General features: G+C 36.8%; 1 protein-coding gene and 1 long non-coding RNA gene across 5 annotated transcripts in view; one reads left to right on the top strand and one right to left on the bottom strand.

Moving 5' to 3' along the window:
- The window catches only part of LOC141578168 (uncharacterized), a 206,717-nt gene that overhangs the window by 29,794 nt on the left and 158,860 nt on the right, over nucleotides 1–18,063 (top strand). For both annotated transcript variants that reach the window (XR_012508199.1, XR_012508198.1), the window contains one exon: nucleotides 17,175–17,247. This is a non-coding gene — a long non-coding RNA (uncharacterized LOC141578168). The remainder of the gene's footprint in view (nucleotides 1–17,174; nucleotides 17,248–18,063) is intronic.
- Nucleotides 1,993–18,063, bottom strand: part of COL28A1 (collagen type XXVIII alpha 1 chain) — a 160,016-nt gene continuing 143,945 nt past the window's right edge. For 2 of the 3 annotated variants that reach the window (XM_074367448.1, XM_074367450.1), the window contains exons 34-35: nucleotides 14,648–14,849; nucleotides 1,993–8,512 (exon numbers count right to left, since the gene is read on the bottom strand). In XM_074367448.1, the coding sequence (XP_074223549.1) occupies nucleotides 8,340–8,512; nucleotides 14,648–14,849 (375 nt within the window). In that variant the 3' untranslated portion in view covers nucleotides 1,993–8,339. The remainder of the gene's footprint in view (nucleotides 8,513–14,647; nucleotides 14,850–18,063) is intronic. The other variant, XM_074367449.1, reaches the window with a different exon arrangement.

Here is an 18,063-nt window from a genome sequence, read left to right as displayed (position 1 = left end):
TCAGTTGGTTCAGTTCCCAGATTTAAGTATGTTGCTCATGCAGTCACTCATCAGTACTTAGCTGAATACTCAAGAGAAACCCTCTGCAGTCCTCCCTCTAGCAGTTCACTCTGTGAACTTCTCTCCTATCCAGAACTCTGTCCTTATCCTCAGAATTCTAGCTGTCTTAGTCTTCTTGGACTCTCAGCTCTTTGCCTCATCCCAGGGAGTCTGCCGAGTTCTGCCTTGGCTCCCTGTCTCTGCACTGTGGCCTGGAAATGCTGTCAAAGCAGTGGACTGGGGCAATTGTGGGGCTCACTTCATTTTCTCTCCTGCCTATGAGGACTCACTTTTGTACCTTGACCTATTTACAATGTTTTATGAAATATCATTTCCTATATTTTGTCTGTCTTTTCAAAAATGAGGACTAATCTGATTCCTACTACTCCATCTTGGTTAGAAGCAAAACGGTCCACCTCTCTCTTTTCTTTCCTCTTCTAATAAGCTGCAACAGTAGACATGTCAGAGCCTTTTCCTACATGGGAAGAGACCCAGCCATCTGCTACAGCCTCTCTCTTCTCTCACGTGTTGATCAGGCCAGAGGCTATATAGCCTCCCACATCAAGCCAAGGCAGGCCGGGTGATACCTGGAGACTCATATAGCATATTCTTGAGCACCCCAAATCACCATGACTGCTTATTTTCAAGTTGACTTTGGCTTGGTCCATTTGTGAGCAAACTTAAAGGGGGTTTCAGCAATATTGGTAATAATCTGTTTCCTCAGCTGCATGTCAGATACACAGGTTTTTATATAATTATTTTACTTTAAAACCTACTTATATGTTACATACATTCCTTTGTATATAGCAAATATTTCACAATATACATTAAAAAAGAGAAAAATACACATTAAAACTAAAGTGACATTCCATTTTCAACCATCAGATGAGCAAAAAGATCAAATAACTGGTAACACTGAATGATAGTGATAAAGAAAAAGCAGACACACTCCTAAGTTGGGGGGATAGAAATTGGCACAATCTTTAAGGAAGGCCCTTTGACATACTTGTTAAAATTATATTCTCTTTGTTCTTACAATTTTGCTTTCTGAATGTATTCTATAAATAAACCTATACAAAGACTAATGTGTATGAGGGTATTCAATAAAGCTCTTTGGCCATAATAACAGAAGACTGGAAACATTTAAAGGCCCAGCAAGGATGCATTGATTAAATAAAATGAACAGCTGTAAAGCTGTTAAGTCTGAGGTAGCACATTATCTACTAATGCAGAATGAATTCCATAATACTGAGGGAAGAAGTAAGGAAGAGAGAGAAGGGAAGGAAGGAAGAAAGGAAGGGAGGGCATGAAAAAGGGAAAAGGGAAATGAATGATGCTCTGAAAAAGAAGCGTATGGATGAGTATAGCTGAATTGAAGACCGTGTATAAGGACCTGGGGAGAGAGAAATGAGAAATGTAAGCAGCAGTGAGGCCCTCAATCCTATGCTAAAAGGTTTGCTCTGCATCTTGAAGATGGAAAGCCTGCAGAGCACTTTAAGGAGGAGAACGATTGAGTCCAAGTCACTGTAACTCAGCAGCACTGGGTAGATATGGATCTGAGGTGAAGGATAAGATGGCAGTGAGAAAGCCGGTTTAGAAGCAATGACAGACTCAGGGTGGAGAGAAATAAGAAGAAATTAAACAGACTAGATGCCCTGAGCAATTGGATATGAAGAGTCAGGGAGAGCAAAGAGTCTGGGATGTTTCTCAGAGGCCAGACAAGGTCATCAGCTGAGTTATTGCACCACTGACAGAGAAATGGAATTCACAGGGACTGCTGGTTTGTGGTGAAGGCAGAGGATGGCACAAAGCAAATTGAATAGGCTTGATTTTTAACTTGTGTTGGAAAAGCTCAAGTAACACTCTAAAATTTGAATTGGCACAATTTTAATCAATTTTACTGTATGTCAATATTTCTCTAATAGCAAAGTATGGAATACACCACAAAGAAAGTTTACACAGATTCTAATATTTATTTCTAGAGATGAGGCAATTACATAAAGGCAAGAGTTGCTGGGTTTTTGTTTTTGACTTTTATCCCATCGGGGGCATGTTCTGTTTTGTTTGAAAGAGATGAAAGCAAGTCTGAGCCGTGATTTATACATAATAGAATCAATTTGAGAAAAAACCCCAAATTGCAGAAAGTGGCAAAATCATAGCGCTGCTCATTAAGATGCAAGAGAAAGAAAAGAACCAAATGATAAATTTAACACCAACTAATAGAGTTAAGGGGAAAATAACTGGAGAATTCCATTAGTACTTAAAAATAATTTCAAACTGTGAGTGTGAAGTTCAAGGGTAAATTTGGAGGATGGTAAAAATATAATGCAAACGCCAGTCAATTTCAGAGAGAAATAGGGTAAGAAGTCTTTATTTGCTGTCTCTGCAATTCACAAGTCCTGAACTATTATTTAGAATTCTTACTGTGTAATTCTTATTTTTCTTTTCTTCCAAGATAGAGGGAAATTTCCCCATGTCTTCTATTGATGTGGCAGTTATCTTAGGGGTTTTTTTGTAGTCCACAGGAATATAATACTGTTTCGAATCAGGGATGTGTTGGTTTGTGCCTGTCCCCTACTCTGGTCACCAAGAACATTCATCATAAGCCAGAGGGCATGCTCAGAATTAGAGGATGAGATGGTAAGAGAGTTGTGGAAATAGGAGAAGCTGCTGACGCAGCCCAAATGAATGAGGGCATACTGACTATCTTAAAATAATAACACAACCATTCTGGAAGTCTCCCAAGATCAGAGCAGGAGTTTGTTAGGATGGGAACCACAGGAGACAGCCAACTCAAGCTACGGCAGTGGAAGTGGGTGTTTATCTAAAGAATGGGCTGCCTCTGAAGAATACAATTGTCCTACTAGATATGTTTACCCCAAGAATGCCCAGTCACTTAGAGAATTTATCTAAAGGACAGACGCAGTAGAGAAGAGAGGACCAGAAGACTGAGGATCCTTGGCAAGTCTAAGAGCCTGTATTTTCTGAACCTGATTAAAGCAAGGTTTAAAATTTCCTAACTTTCAGAATTTGATGTGATCTCTTTTTTTTTTAAGGAAAACTTTTTAAATTTCTTTTTTATTGAAGTATAGTCAATTTACAATGTTGTTGGTCTCTGGTATACAGCATAGTGATTCAGTTATACATATATATATTCTTTTTCATATTCTTTTTCATTATAGGTTACTATAAAATAATGAATCTATGGTTGCCTATGCTATACAGGAGGACCTTTTTTCTTTATAAAAAAAAGGGAAAAAAATCTATGTTTTTTTACTCCCTTACCCAACAATTTATGATTTTGATGTCCTCTTTCACATCTTCATGTTTATTCTTTTGCTGTTCATTTTAATAATCATCACATTTCCAATTATGATTTTCTTTTTTCTATAGAGTCTTGCTTTAATGTGACTTTAAATGAATTAATTTAAATGAGGGATTTTTCAAAGAGAGTAATTTATGAAAAATGATAAGAAATAATGAATACTTTTAGAAATCAAGTCAGGGCTAATATTTTTTTAGAAACCTGAAATGCCATTCATATATGTGTGAAATACGATTTGGGGCTATTCTTGTCTTAATGATCAGACACATACACATTCTAAAACATGACTTATTTTAGTAACATTTCACTAAAAAATGTTATAAGGAAGGGGGGAAACTTGGATACTTCAACAGCATTAATCCATCTTTGCACTGCTATTTATGAAAGACGTTGAATTGTAGATAAGTAGGAAAAGGGGCATAAATCATTGAACACCAAAAATTACAAGTGAAATAATCAACTCTGTCCTAAGGTTGGCCTAATTCAGATATCCCCTTACTGGTTCTCAGCCAGGGTTGCTCATCAGAATCATCCGTGGGTGCCCAGCCTCACCTCAGACCTGCTTAGCATGCATTCCTCTGACAGCTGATGAAGCTTAGGACCTCCTCATATGTGCACTGGGCATCTTCTTTAAATTGCCAGTCCCTATTGTTTTCCTATTTTTTTCCCTTTTTATTCTTTTTGATTTATAGGCTCTCTTGGTTTATTAGCAATGTGAAACAATTATTTTACATGTTACATGCAAATCATTTTCTCCATTCTTTCATTTCCTTTTTGTTGTGTTTAGGATAAACATTAAGACTAAAATTATCAAACCTAATTGTCATTTTATAAATTTGGTATGCTTTCCAGATACTTGGATTAGAGCATTTCTTACAGTCAGTAAAGCTGAGGTTTCAACTAAATGAAGAAGATAGAAATGATTATCTAATATATTTTAACATTTCAGTGGAGGTTTCTTATTGTTGAAATTCTTGAACATCATTAGTACTTGGTAAAATTCTAAAATTGCTCAATGTCTTAATTTAAAATGGAGACTACTTTCAATAAACATTCTTAGTTTTAGCACATTGTGTACATAGTCTGCCCTTTATCCATTTGAGAACGGAGAAACAAAATGTCATATATCTCACCCATCTCTCTTGGCTTTTTCTAAATAGAAGTGTAGTGATTTACAATATTTCATTAGTTTCAGGTGTACAGCATGGTAATTCAGTTTGGGATTTTGGTTTTTTTGCAGATTATATTCCATTATAGGTTATTAGAAGATACTGGGTATAATTCTCTATGCTATGTAGTAAATCCCTATTGCTTATCTATTTTATGTATAGTAGCTAGTATCTATCATTCCCATATTTCTTTATTTATCCCTCCTCCCTCTCCACTTTGGTAACCATAAGTTTGTTTTCTATGTTTGGGAGTCTGTTTCTGTTTCATGTATAGATTCATTTGTAATAATACAAATAATTTTTAGATTCTACATATAAGTGGTATAACACAGTATTTATCATTTTTTCTCTGATTTATTTCACTAAGCTTAATATTCTCTAGGTCCATCCATGTTGCTACAAATGGCAATATTTCATTTTTTATGACTGAGTAATATTCCACTGTATATAAACACCACATCTTCTTAAGCCAATCATCTGTTGATGGGCACTTGGGCTATTTCCATATTGACTTTTTAACTAGCTTAAAATGAAAAAATAAATCATCATTCTCTTTTCCAGAATTAATTCTCAGGTTGTTCAATTCAGTCTCTTTGATTCTCTATCTAGCTAGACAACACTCCCTCTGTTTTCCTTTGTTTGTTTTCCCTTTGTTTTTCCTAATTATGATGGGGGGATAGGGGAGGAGTGTCCTGAATCTCAAACGGGAAGGGAGAGTAATAGTTTTTACTCATTGACATTTCACTTTTCTCTTATTCTTTTAAACTGGTGTGATTTTTTTTCCTGAACTTTGCCTATTCCTCTCTTCCAAGGAGTTAATTATTTCTGTAATAACTTTTATAAAGTGAGCTCTAATATTTTTTAATGAGAGAGATGCAGAAGCTTCACACAAGGAGACCTGCAGGTTGTCCCTGGAGCATTGGGATTTCATTAGTCACATTTCAGATAAAAGGATGAACATCCAACTCAATATTACTGCATGTTTGCATATCAGTTTTCTATATGGGTAAAGTTGTGAACAGCTTGGAAAAGGAACACAAGTACTTCTGCTTCTGGCAAAATAGCAGGTTAGATACTCTGAAGGGTCTTTCTACTTTCCAGCAACCATATGGTGACTAATATATGCTTTTCAATGCATTGCTGGGCTTCTAGGAAATAAGAAAATACCCAAAGCCCTCCATCCTACAACAGCAACAACAGCAGCAAATGCTGTATGGCCGTCTGTGTAGCGCAGAACCACTTTCATGCTGAGACAACTGAAAAAGACGAAGGGAAAACGATCACCTGGAAATCACCAAGGTGCTCATAGGCTCGTAAGGAAATACCAGGCATGAAGATGGGCATCTAGAGAGGTACACCCAGCACCAGATCAGGATTTTTTTTTGTCCTGGGCGAGTTTCCCACCCAAGAAAAGTAGCTGAGAGGCTGAGTGGCATAAACAAGGGAAAAAAAGTGCATTCAAATTGAGAACTTCTGTTCACTTTTTAAAAGTTGAGTAGAGTAAAAAGACAAGCCACGAAGATATTTGCAACACAAACAATGAGTAAAGAATTCAATTTCGGAATATATAAGGAACTCCAGAAAGTCAATAAGCAAAGACAAGCAATTCAATAGAAAACTCGCCCCCAATTATAAACAGACATTTCACAGAAGCAACAGCACAGATGGTAAATAAATATGGTAAGATGTTACCAGAGAAAGGCAAATTAAAACAAGATACCATTTTACATCCACAATTAGCAAAATGAAGAAGTCTGACAATACTGTGTTGAAAAGAATGTCAAGCAATAGAAATTCTTATACACAACTGGTGGGAATTTATAATGAATTCAAATACTTTGGGAAAAAATTTGGTATGACACATTATTTTTGAAAATTTACATATCCTACAACCCAGCAATTCCTGGCGTATATACCCTAGAAAAACACTAGTGCATGTGCACCCAAAGCCGTGCGTAAGAGCATTCATAGCAACACTGATGGAATAGTGAAAAAAATTAAATAGAAACAATTTAACATAGACGAGGCAATGGTTAAATATGCTGTGATATATTCATGCCAGTGTTATACAACTGTGAAAGTAAATGAGCATGTATGAATTGCAATGTAATAACAGCAGGTGGCAAGGACTTATGTATTATGAAACCAATTTTTTACAGCTCAGAAAAACCTAAATAATACATTATTTAGGAATACATTTAGATATAGTAAAACCTGGGAATTATAATATTGAATGAAAGTGGCAAATTGCAGAAGACTTGAGTATGACACCATTTTTATAAAGCTCTAGAATAAACAAGACTATGTATTGTTTAAAGATGCATAGAGATATATGTGGTTTTACATGTAAAAATACATATTAAAACCAATAGCAAATTGAAATGGTAAGCACAGATTTCACAATGAGATATCCCTGGCAGAAAGCAGGGGGTTGGGAAGGTGGAAGGCAGACAGGAATCTTTAAAAGAACTGGCCATGTTTAGTTTATTCTCCATGTGATGTGTTCACTGGTGCCCATCTTACCATCATGTTATTTAAGTTACAAGTATATTGCATATATTATTTGGTCGTATCAAATATTACACATTAAAAACATAAACTGTACAAAATTGTTTTTCTAATGTGGTTGTTCTGCCAGCTCCTCCTTCCTTGGGTGCTCTTTTGTGTACCCCCAAACTTGAATGAGGGTCCCAGGCCTGAAAGAAGAGGAAAGTGTGTCGTGAGATTATATATACCGATGCTGTCTGAGCTCATCTCAGAACCAACGATCTTCCCAGACTGGATGTCACAAGATTATTATAAAATGACAGAGCCAATTCTCTACTCCTCTCTTGGGTCATATTTCAAGTTGGTGGCTCGTTTTTCAGTGTACACTCTGTTTTTAATATACTCTGCTCAAGAGTGGATGTAGGCTTCAGGTAGTCCTTGGCTGTCAAGTGCCTTCCCATCTCACCCCGCTAAAACTGAAGTTGCATCTGTACATTTTAAAGGAGGGATGGAAAAAAATTCCTTTGTCTAAATTACAATTTTCATTTTTAAATATACAGTTTAAACATACAATAAAGGCTTTTCTTCCAATTATGTTGGAAGAGTGAGGAATGATGGTCACTAATAAATTTAAGTCATTTTGATTCAGATTTCTTAATCACTTTCAGAGCAAGTAAGGCAAAACTTAACTATCCTCACCACCTCAGCTCCTATCCCAGTGCCTCTCATCTCTCAGAACCACTCCATCTTGCTGGGTTTCCCCTAAGCAGATATCTTTCTTATCTCACCATCGTCTACATGAAAACATACTCCCATCACTTCTAATGCCTACAACCAACTCCTTCCCTACGAGCGAACTTGCTACCAGCAGGGCTGTGGGGGTGCTGGGGAACTGAGGTGAGTGCGCAGGACTAGGAGTCCAGAGGGAGTAGGGGTGGTCTAGGGCAAAAGTTTAATCTGATGTAGTACACAGCAAAGGAATGAATAGCAATCAGAACCACATTGCAGGTGGTGAAGGAGAATCTGTGTGTTGAGGTTACATAGCCCTGAATCAGACCCCTAGCTCTGCCACTCTTTAGTTGGGTGACTGTTGAGAAGTTCCTAAACTTCTCAGAATCTCAGCTTCTTCATCTGTAAAAATAGTTAATAATATCTATGTCCTACAGTGGGATTTGACTAAGGTTATAAATTGTAAATGCTCAGTATGTGCTCAAATATGGTGTTTTATTGGTATTGGGTGAATGTTGAAATTATAGAGGTTCTTTGTAGGCTTGTTGATGGAGACGTAGATTTGACTCAGTAGAGGTTGATTTACTTGCTCATCCTTGAATGCAGGTTTCCAGACATTCCTTTTCACTGTTGAATCTATTTCCTGAGCCATTACAGCCACTGAACCAAAAGCGGGCACAGGAGTTGACCTGTTTGTCATAATACCATCGAACCACATATTCGCCACAGTTTCCTGGCTGTAGAGGTTCCAAACATCTAGGATCTAGAGTGAGAAAAGGATAATGTGTTACTATAGGTTTTTCTTTCACCGAAAAGATGAAAAGTAAAAGCTCTATGAAGCTTAGTCTCCATGCACACTAACATGCCCACTAAGAAAATATGGTTCTAAGTTAAGGAAGAGTTCCTTATTACCCAAAATATTTCCTCAACTATCTGAAACTCTACTATTAGATAGTCATTCCTTTGAAAACATAAACATTTTTTATCTTCATGAAACTCCATTAAAATACATATTTCCCCAAAAGCATAATACTGTGAGCCTTCATTGGCTAATACTCTTGTGGGGATTAACTGACAGGAGAAAGATAGGATTTCTTCATTTACTTTGGACTTGATTTGAAATCAAATTAATATTTGTAATGGAGATAATTTCACCCTTCTGTACATATTCCTTCCCAGTTTGTTCACAGGAAGCACCACTATGATCACATATAATTGTGCCTACTAGAAAAAGAAAACATCTTCAAGTTACAAAAAAGGTAAAATAAAGGGCTCTTTCTTTTTTTTATTTAAGTGTAGTTGACTTACAATATTATATAAGTTTCAGGTGTACAGCGTAATGATTCAGTATTTTTGCAGATTATACTTCATTATTGATTATTATGAGATAATGTCTGTGATTCCCTATGCTATCCAGTATATTCTTGCTGCCTATCAATTTTATACATAGTAGTTTGTATCTGTTAATCCTATACCCCTAATTTGCCCCTCCCCACTTCCATCTCCACTTTGGTGACCACAAATTTATTTTCTGTATCTGTGGAGTCTTTTTCTGTTTCTCATATACATTCATTTATATTACTTTTCAGATTCCACATATAAGTGATACCATACAATATATTTATCTTGTTTGCCTGAATTATTTTACTAAGCATAGTATTCTTTAGGTCCATCCATGTTGCTGCAAATGAAAGAATTTCATTCTTTTTATGGCTGAGTAATATTCCATTGTGTATATGGACCATATCTTCTTAATCCAGTCATTTATTGATGGATTACTGCTATGTCTTGGCTATTATAAGTAGTATTCTATGAACACTGGAGTGCATGTATCTTTTCCAATTTGTGTTTTCCTTTTTTCCAGATAAATACTCAGGAGAGGAACTGCTGGGTCACATTGTAGTTCTATTTTTAGTTTTTGAGGAACCTCCATACTTTTTTCCATAGTGGCTGCACCAATTTACATTCCCACCAACGGTGTGCAAAGGTTCCCTTTTCTCCACATTCTCTCCAACATTGGTTACTTATAGACGTTTTGATGATAGCCAGTCTGACAGGTAAGAGGAGATATCTCATTGTGGTTTGGATGTGCATTTCTCTAATAATTAGTGATGTTGAGCATTTTTTTATGTGCCTGTTAGCCAGCTGTATGTCTTTGAAGGAATGTCTATTCAGGTCTTCTAACCAGTTTTTGATTGGGTTGTTTATTTTTTTCATATTGAGTTGTATGAGCTGTTTATATATTTTGGATGTTAATCCCTTGTTGGTCTCATCGTTTGCAAATATTTTCTTCCTTTCTGTAGGCTGTCTTTTCATTTTATTGATGGTTTCCTTTCCTGTGCAAAGGCTTTTAAGTTTGATTAGGTTTTATTTGTTTATTTTTATTTCTTTTGCCTTAGGATACTGACCCAAGAAAATATTGCTATATGTCAGAGAATGTTTGGTCTATGTTCTCTTCTAGGAGTTTTATGGTTTCAGGTCTTCCATTTAGTTCTTTAAACCATTTTGAGTTTATTTTTGTATATGGTGTGAGGGAATGTTCTAATCTTGTTGTTTTACATTTACTGTCCAGTTTTCCCAACACCACTTGTTGAAGAGACTGTCTTTTCTCCATTGTATATTCTTGCCTTTTTTGTTGTAGATTAGTTGACAAGACGTCTGTGGGTTTATTTCTGGGCTCTCTATTTTGTTCCATTGATCTATGTGTCTGGTTTTGAATCAATACCACACTGTTTGATACTGTAGCTTTGTAGTATAGTCTGAAGTCTGGGAGAATTATACCTCCAGCTTTGTTCTTTTTTCTCAAAATTGCTTTGGCAATTCAGGGTCTTTTGTGGTTCCATATGAATTTTAGGATTATTTGTTCAAATTCTGTGAAATAAGTCATGGTTATTTTGATAGGGATTGTATTAAACCTGCAGATTGCTGTGGGTAGTATGGGCATATTAACAATATTAATTTTTCCAATCCAAAAGCATGGGATATCTTTTCATTTCTTTGTATCATCTTCAGTTTCCTTCATCAGTGTTTTATATTTTTCAGAGTATAAGTCTTTCAAGTCCTAGATTAATTTTATTCATAGGCATTTTATTCTTTTGGATGCAATTTTAAACAAGATTTTTTTCACTTTCTCTTTTTTAACTTCTCTTTATGATATTTCATTATTAATGTATGGAAATACAACAGATTTCTATATATTAATCTTGTATCCTGAAACCTTACTGAAGTTTTTTTCTACTAGTTTTTGGGTGGAGACTTCAAGGTTCTCTATATAGAGTATGAAGTCATCTGCAAATAGTGACAGTTTTACTTCTTTTCCAGTTGGATACATTTTATTTCTTGTCTATTGTGGCTGGGACTTCCAACCTTACATTGAACAGAAGTGGTGAGAGTGGGCAGCCTTATGTCGTTTCTGAATTTAGCAGGAAGGTTTTGAGCGTTTCACCATTGAAAAGCTATAGGTTTGTTATAAATGGCCTTATCATATTGAGAAATGTTCCCTCTATACCCACTCTGATGAGAGTTTTTATCATGAACGTATGTTGAATTTTGTCAAATGCTTTTACTGCATTGATTGAGATTATCATGTGATTTTTATCCTTCCTTTTGTTAATGTAGTATATCACATTGATTGATTTGCAAATGTTGAACCATCCTTGTGACCCTGGAATAAATCCAACTTGACTATGGTGTATGATCCTTTTTATATATTGCTGGATTCAGTTTGCTAATATTTTATTGAGAATTTTTGCATCTATATTCATCAAAGATATTGGTCTGTAATTTTCTTTTTCTGTAGTGTCTTTTTCTGGTTTTGGTATCAGAGTAATTATGGCCTTGTAAAATGAGTTTGAGAGTGTTCCCCTCCTCTTCAATCTTTTGGGAGAGTTTGAGAAGGATGGGTATAAGTTCTTCTTTCTGTGTTTGGTAGAATTCCCCAGTGAAGTCATCCAGTCCTGGATTTTTGTTTGCTGTGAGTTTTTAAATTACAAATTTAATTTCACTACTGGTGATTTGTTTGTTCAAATTGTCTGTTTCTTCTTGACTCAGTCTTGGCAGGCTGTATTTTTCTAGAAATTTGTACATTTCTAGAAATTTGTACATTTGTTCAATTTTTTGGCATATAACTGTTCATAGTATTCTCTTGCAATTTTTTTTGCATCTCTGAGTTTTCAGTTATCTCTTTCTTTTCTTCTAGTGAGTCTGGCTAAAGGTTTATCAATTGTGTTTATCTTTTTAAAAAATCATTGATCTTTTCTATTGTTTTTAATCTTTATTTGTTACCTCCTTATTAGATTCTTTATATAATGCCCTTCTTTGTCTTTTTCTAGACATAGGATAGACATAGTTTTTGCTTTTCTGAGAAGTTCTTTAGCTCTCCTTCTATTTTAAATGATAATCTCGCTGAGTAGAGTATCCTAGGCAGCAGGTCATTCCCTTTCAGCCCTCTGTATCATGCCACTCTCTTCTGGGCAGCAGTCTTTCTGCAGGAAAGTCAGATGATAGACTTATGGGGATTCCCTTGTATATGACTCTTTTTCTCCTGCTACCTTTAGAAATCTCTCTACGTTTAACTTCTGCCATTTTAATTATGATAAGTCTTTGTGTGGGTCTGTTTGGGTTTATCTTGTTTGGGACACACAGTGCTTCCTGTAGCTGGATAGCTGTTTCCTTATTTAGGTTTGGGAAATTTTCAGTCATAATTTCTTCAAATACATTTTTTATCTCTTTCTCTCTCTTTTCCTTCTGGAAACCCTTTCACACAAATGCTGGCACATTTGATGTTGTCCCAGAGATCCTGTATGTTGCAATTTCTTTTTCCACTTGTCTCTCTGTTTATTGTTCTGGTTGGGTGATTTCCACCATTCAGTCTTCCAGATCACTTATGTGTTCTTCTCTATCATTTATTCTTCTATTCATTGCTTCTAGAGTATTTTTATATCAGATATTGAATTAACAATTTTTTAAATGTATTTTTATTGAAGTAAAGTCAGTTTACAATGTTGTATCAATTTCTGAATTACCTATTTTTGATTGGGTCTTCTTTATATTTTCTAGTTCCTTTTAAAAACTATCAGTGTTTAGATCAATTCTCTTCTCTAATTCAGTCAGCAATTTTATTACCAAAAATTTGAATTCTTTATCTGGTAAGTTGCTTATTTCTCTTTCATTATTTTTTTTCAGGAACTTTTTCTTGGCCTTTTCATTTTGCTTGGCTTTCTCTGACTCTATGAGTCTAGGTGAAACAGTTACCTCTTTTGGTCTTGAAAGGGTGCTCTTATGTGGGAGCATCTCTGTGCATACTGTGTGTACCCAGTGCCTTTGGTGGGAGAGCTGGATTCAGTGTGGAGGCCAGCCGTGTCTTTCCTCAGGGTGTGCTGGCAGCTATCACCTGGTGGGGGGTGGGGCTGGAGATGGAGGAGCTAGAGCTGGAGCTGGTTTGAGGCTGGACTTCTTCTCTGCTCTGTGGTCATCAGCACCCTGTTGGGGCAGGGTTTGCTCCCACCTTTCTGGAGCAGATGCCCTAAAGGTCAGGCTTGAGCAGGCTCTTTTCCCTTTAAGTGTGTTTTTTCCTTTGCCCCACTCTGGGATTTTTGCCTGAAAGGAGGGAAGTGTTAAAGCAAGTGAGGTTCATGTATTCACAGAGTCCTGATGCTCTGCCTGTGCGGGTGTCTGTGGGTCCACTCAGATCCAGCGTGTGGTTGCATCTTTTTTCCTGTCATGGCTGCCCAGATCTGGTGCTAGGCTGTGGTATGGAGTGAGCAGGGCCAGAACGTTCCCTTGGCTTGGGCTAGGGTGTGCAACAAGGTAGTTGTGGGAATTCTGGTAATTGCGTTGCCATCAGAAGTGTGGGCTGCTTCTAGGAAGTCACTTGAGTAAGTACCAACAATGGTCACAACTGTGAAGGGCTCTCTTTATATCACCGTCTCTTTTTAAAAGAGCAACTCTTGTAGGGCAATGAAAATATGACCTTCTAATGTCAGTTTAAAAATAAGTTTCAGAAACACACTATACCAAAAAGTTTTTTAAAAAGGTAAAGGGGAGCTACAACAATGAAGCCATTTGTTAAATCCCTTTTTATTTTGTGGTATTCCTTAGTGCTTGATTAGTATTTCTTACCTGAGGAAGTGATTCCAAGGTGAGAAAAGCCTCAAAAAAGACCAAATAGGTACTAATTGCTTGAGACTTGTGTTCTGTGAGACAATTGATATGCCATAAGCCTCAATAACAACACAAGCCCTTTCTTTATGTCCCATAATCATTTCCCTGGATTTGGAGTTATGTCTCAATCATTTATTTTCTAAAACTAACCTCCAAATCTACCTCTTAGACCAAATGGAAATAGCAGTGGATTTTCACTGCCCCTACTCTAAAAAACAATTACCAAATGATGTATATCATGTAACTTGTTGTCAAGCCAGTCTAAGCTGCTTTGGGGCAAGGGTATTATCTCTCGTGCAAGTTCTTTGAAAAGTATGCATATAATAATTAATTTCTATAGATATGAACTCCATTGAAAATATGCTGATGAATTGGAATTCAGATTTTAGCTTCTAGCTAGTAGATTCCAGCTTTCTTCGCTTTCTACAATCCAGGGGTCAAAAATTCAGATAGGGAGTGGTAGGGGCTATGGTAAACATGAGAGCAGAATCCTCTCTAAAGGCATTCACATTTTAAAAAGTACTAGTAAACACTACAAGAGCTTTACAATTTTTTATTGACCAAATTTATTCCACCACCAGCCAATTTTCTAATTCTATATGTAATAAAATGAAAAATACCTTTGTTCTCCCTGTTTAGAGTCAAAACGTTCTCTTTGGATGAGATTTTAGAAACCATCCTTTCTGGGCCTTCTTCACATTATAGATACAGCAGCTGATTGGCAGACGTCTCTTACCTTTGTGCGCCAACTTTTCTGGCTCTAAGTTCAAAACGGGACTCGGAGTTCTGGTTTCCAGGGTCTCTGTCTGATGTTCAGGGGGCCTGAGCAATGGCCCCTGGCGGGTGGCAGCCTCAGGTGAAGGAGAGGTGGCCAGGCTGTCAGCCCAGGTAGGCTCTGAAGGCTCATTCTCTTTGTCCTGGGTTCCAGGGACACTGACCTACACCAAAAATTCAAATTTTTGAGTCTGGTGATACCAAGTCAAAAAAGCTAGCTTGCTTCTGCGAACACTGAAAGAAAAGTTCAGCACTGCTGCTTCTCTCCAACATTTCAATATTATTTCAATAAAAGTTCAGGAATAACACCTCTCCTCTATATCACGTATCCTTGAATACCTACATTATGGATTTCCCGACCACCTCATGCAAGTGTAGTGTGTATACACACACACAAACACACACACACACACACACACACATTTCCCACTGCCAGGCACAGATGTTTTCCAGAGAGATCCACATGCAAGGTATGGAGGATATGAGTTTGGGAAGAATTATCTTCATCCTTTTCTTAGTCATTTGTATGAAGAGGGATAATAACCACTTATTTCTTTGACCTTTTTTCTTCATGGCCTTTTCCTCTCTATTTCCTAACACTAGAGAACTGAACAATATATTCCCAAATATCTACCATGAACTCAACCCATTTTGAGGGAACTGGAGTGGCAGAGGACAGTAACCAGTTAAAATAAAAACAACAGCAATCACTTCTCATCTCATCCGATTGTCCAGACCCCAGCAAATGCCAAGTACTGCAGGATGCTTAGCTTCTAAGAAGTTCTGAGAAATGTATGCTAGCTAAGGAACCAAAGGGTGTAATTTCAAAAGCAAGTTTTCTGAACTAAAATTTCCAAGTTCATCTAAATTTATGATATATAATGAAACAAGGAAGAAAAGGTGTTTTGCTTAAAAAAAAAAAAAAAAGTCATGTCAGTTATTTTTGACCTACCAGGAGCTAGGTCAGAGTTTTATGGGACCCATTAAATTCTTTTTTTTCCTGTCTTGGACCCCAGCTTCATGGAGTTGAATCGATCATTCATTTCAGCCCTAACACAGTGAGGTCATGTCTCCTTGCAAGGCCCACTCTTGTTTATTTGTTTACTTTTTGTTTCTTTGTTTAAATAGTCAAATCTGTGAACTAGGTAAAGTCATTTTTGATGCTGTCTTAACTGTGGTTTCTGTCATCCTGTGACCAGAGCCAGCTATCATCATTAGCTGCTCTCTGCCACCTAAGCTGTTCAACTATTTTGGATTCTGTACACACAGTGGGGCAGGGCTAATCAATTCTGTTACTCATGGATGTCTATTTTCACAATGATTATCAGAGTAAATATTTCCACTGGAACTGGTCTGGTCATTAGCCTACATGAAGGCCACTCAATTCAAATACAGTAGCAACTTTTCCCTAGCCCCCAAACACACCTTTTGGTACAAATGGAGGTAAAACTGTGGGTCAGTTGGCATTCCTCTTTCTTTCAGAATGATCTCATGTATACAGATGATGATTTGTATATGAACTTCTGTTACACTCAAAGAACTAGAGAATTTTAAGGTTAGAGAAAACCTTCCTCAGTACCTCATTTTCTATGGGGGAATCTAAAGATCCAATTAAAAGCTTACCCCAAATTATTGATAAGTTAGTGGCAAAATCAGAAATGCCTGTTTCAGGAAAGAAATACTGGTTTTTTGGGTGTGTTTTTTGTTTTTTTGCTTGCACAGATTTCATTTTAAGCAAAATATAAGTAAAAAGGAAAGCTTGACTGAGGAGTGGTTTATCAAACATAAGAAAGCCAACAGACACTAAACTATACTTCAGATATATACTACCTGTCAGATGAGAATGTTCCTTTGAACAAGTGCTTTGGGCAGCATGGTCCTCATAAAGGAATTAATGCAGCCTTGAAATCACTATCTTGTTCAAGGCTTAAGGCCTCATAAGTTACTCTTTACCTCTTATAAGTTTAGAAGTGTGTGTTTTCTTTCTCAACCACCTCATCATTTGGGAATTTTGACCACGAAAGCATTACACCTCAGGTTCTAGAACAAGTGAAAATTTCTTTCTCATAAATGAAAATACTTTTATCTTTTGGCTCCATGAGATTTCACTTTATATAAACAAATACATAACTGTTAGAGTTTGCCATTTTTATAATTTTCTGAATTACAAAAGCACACATGTTCATTGAAGGGAATTTAGGAAATCTGGACAACCAATAGGAAGAGACTAGAGCTCACAAGATGTTCCACCTCTCAGAAATAATCATTGTTGATATTCAGGTGATTTTTCTCCCTAGTCTTTTTTCTATGTGCATATGTATTTTTTAACAAAAAATATACTGTAGGTTTGTTTTTCTTTTTTTAAATTTAATATATTATGTTCCCATACATTTTACTGTGACTCTATTAACACCATTTTGAATATAGAAATAACTAACTACAATGACCCTTTTAATATTTAATTTATCTACTTTTTTTTTTTCTCTTAGAAATCACATGGCTGATTCCTGGTCAAAGAACACACATATCTGAGCCTTCTGAGACAAAGACTTCTCCAAAAAGGTTGTACCAGTTTGCATTCTTACTAGTCAGTGTCTTTCCTTAAACTATCACCATGTACTAGACATTATGATTGGGAAAAGAGATAAAGGTTGATAGGTGAAAAGTTCTTCAACTGATCTGTATTACCCTGCCGCAGTCTGTCTCTCCTCTCACCTTCCACTGCTCCCAGCACATCTTGCTGTGACCTTTCATTCCTTTCTCTTCTTCATTCTGCCTCAGGCTCTCAGGTAAACCCTCCCACTGCAGCCCAGGAAAAGCTGGTCCCCAGCAGCAAACCTTTCCCAATAACCCAGTCAGCACTAACGCTGCCCTTCCAGAAGGTCCTTCTGGACCTGCTCTATACTTGGCCCTGATCATGCAGAAGTTAACCTTTAATCCTGTCCTCTCTGGTATCATTTCTTATTTCCTCTGTGTAAATATCACCTCCCTGATAACAGAAATTAAACCATGCCACATTTCTCTCTCCTCCTTCCTGCTTCTTTTTCTTTGTATTGCATAAAAGCGCAAATGGTAGCCACTGGATAAATTCAGAATGGGCTAGAGAGAGAGACAGAGAGACAGATGCAGGGTGGGGGAGAGGAGTCATTATTCAGTTCCTCTAGGATTTAATGTCATTATTTGAAACAAGAGGAGATTAGACCCTAACATAACTTCCAACCCTGAAAGTGGGACTTAAGCAGCTCCAAACTTTACTGGTAGAATGTGCACAAAATTCATGATAGTGGCTGCTTCTGGAGAGAGGAGGAGCAGGAGAAAGAGACTGAAGGAAAGCAGCAAGGACCCTATCTGAAGCACAGTGATGAACTAATTGAAACA

The sequence above is a fragment of the Camelus bactrianus genome, chromosome 7, assembly GCF_048773025.1.
Source record: "Camelus bactrianus isolate YW-2024 breed Bactrian camel chromosome 7, ASM4877302v1, whole genome shotgun sequence".
NCBI lineage: Eukaryota > Metazoa > Chordata > Mammalia > Artiodactyla > Camelidae > Camelus > Camelus bactrianus.
Note: the sequence above shows the minus strand (reverse complement) of the source record. Positions and strands in the feature narration are given on the sequence as shown.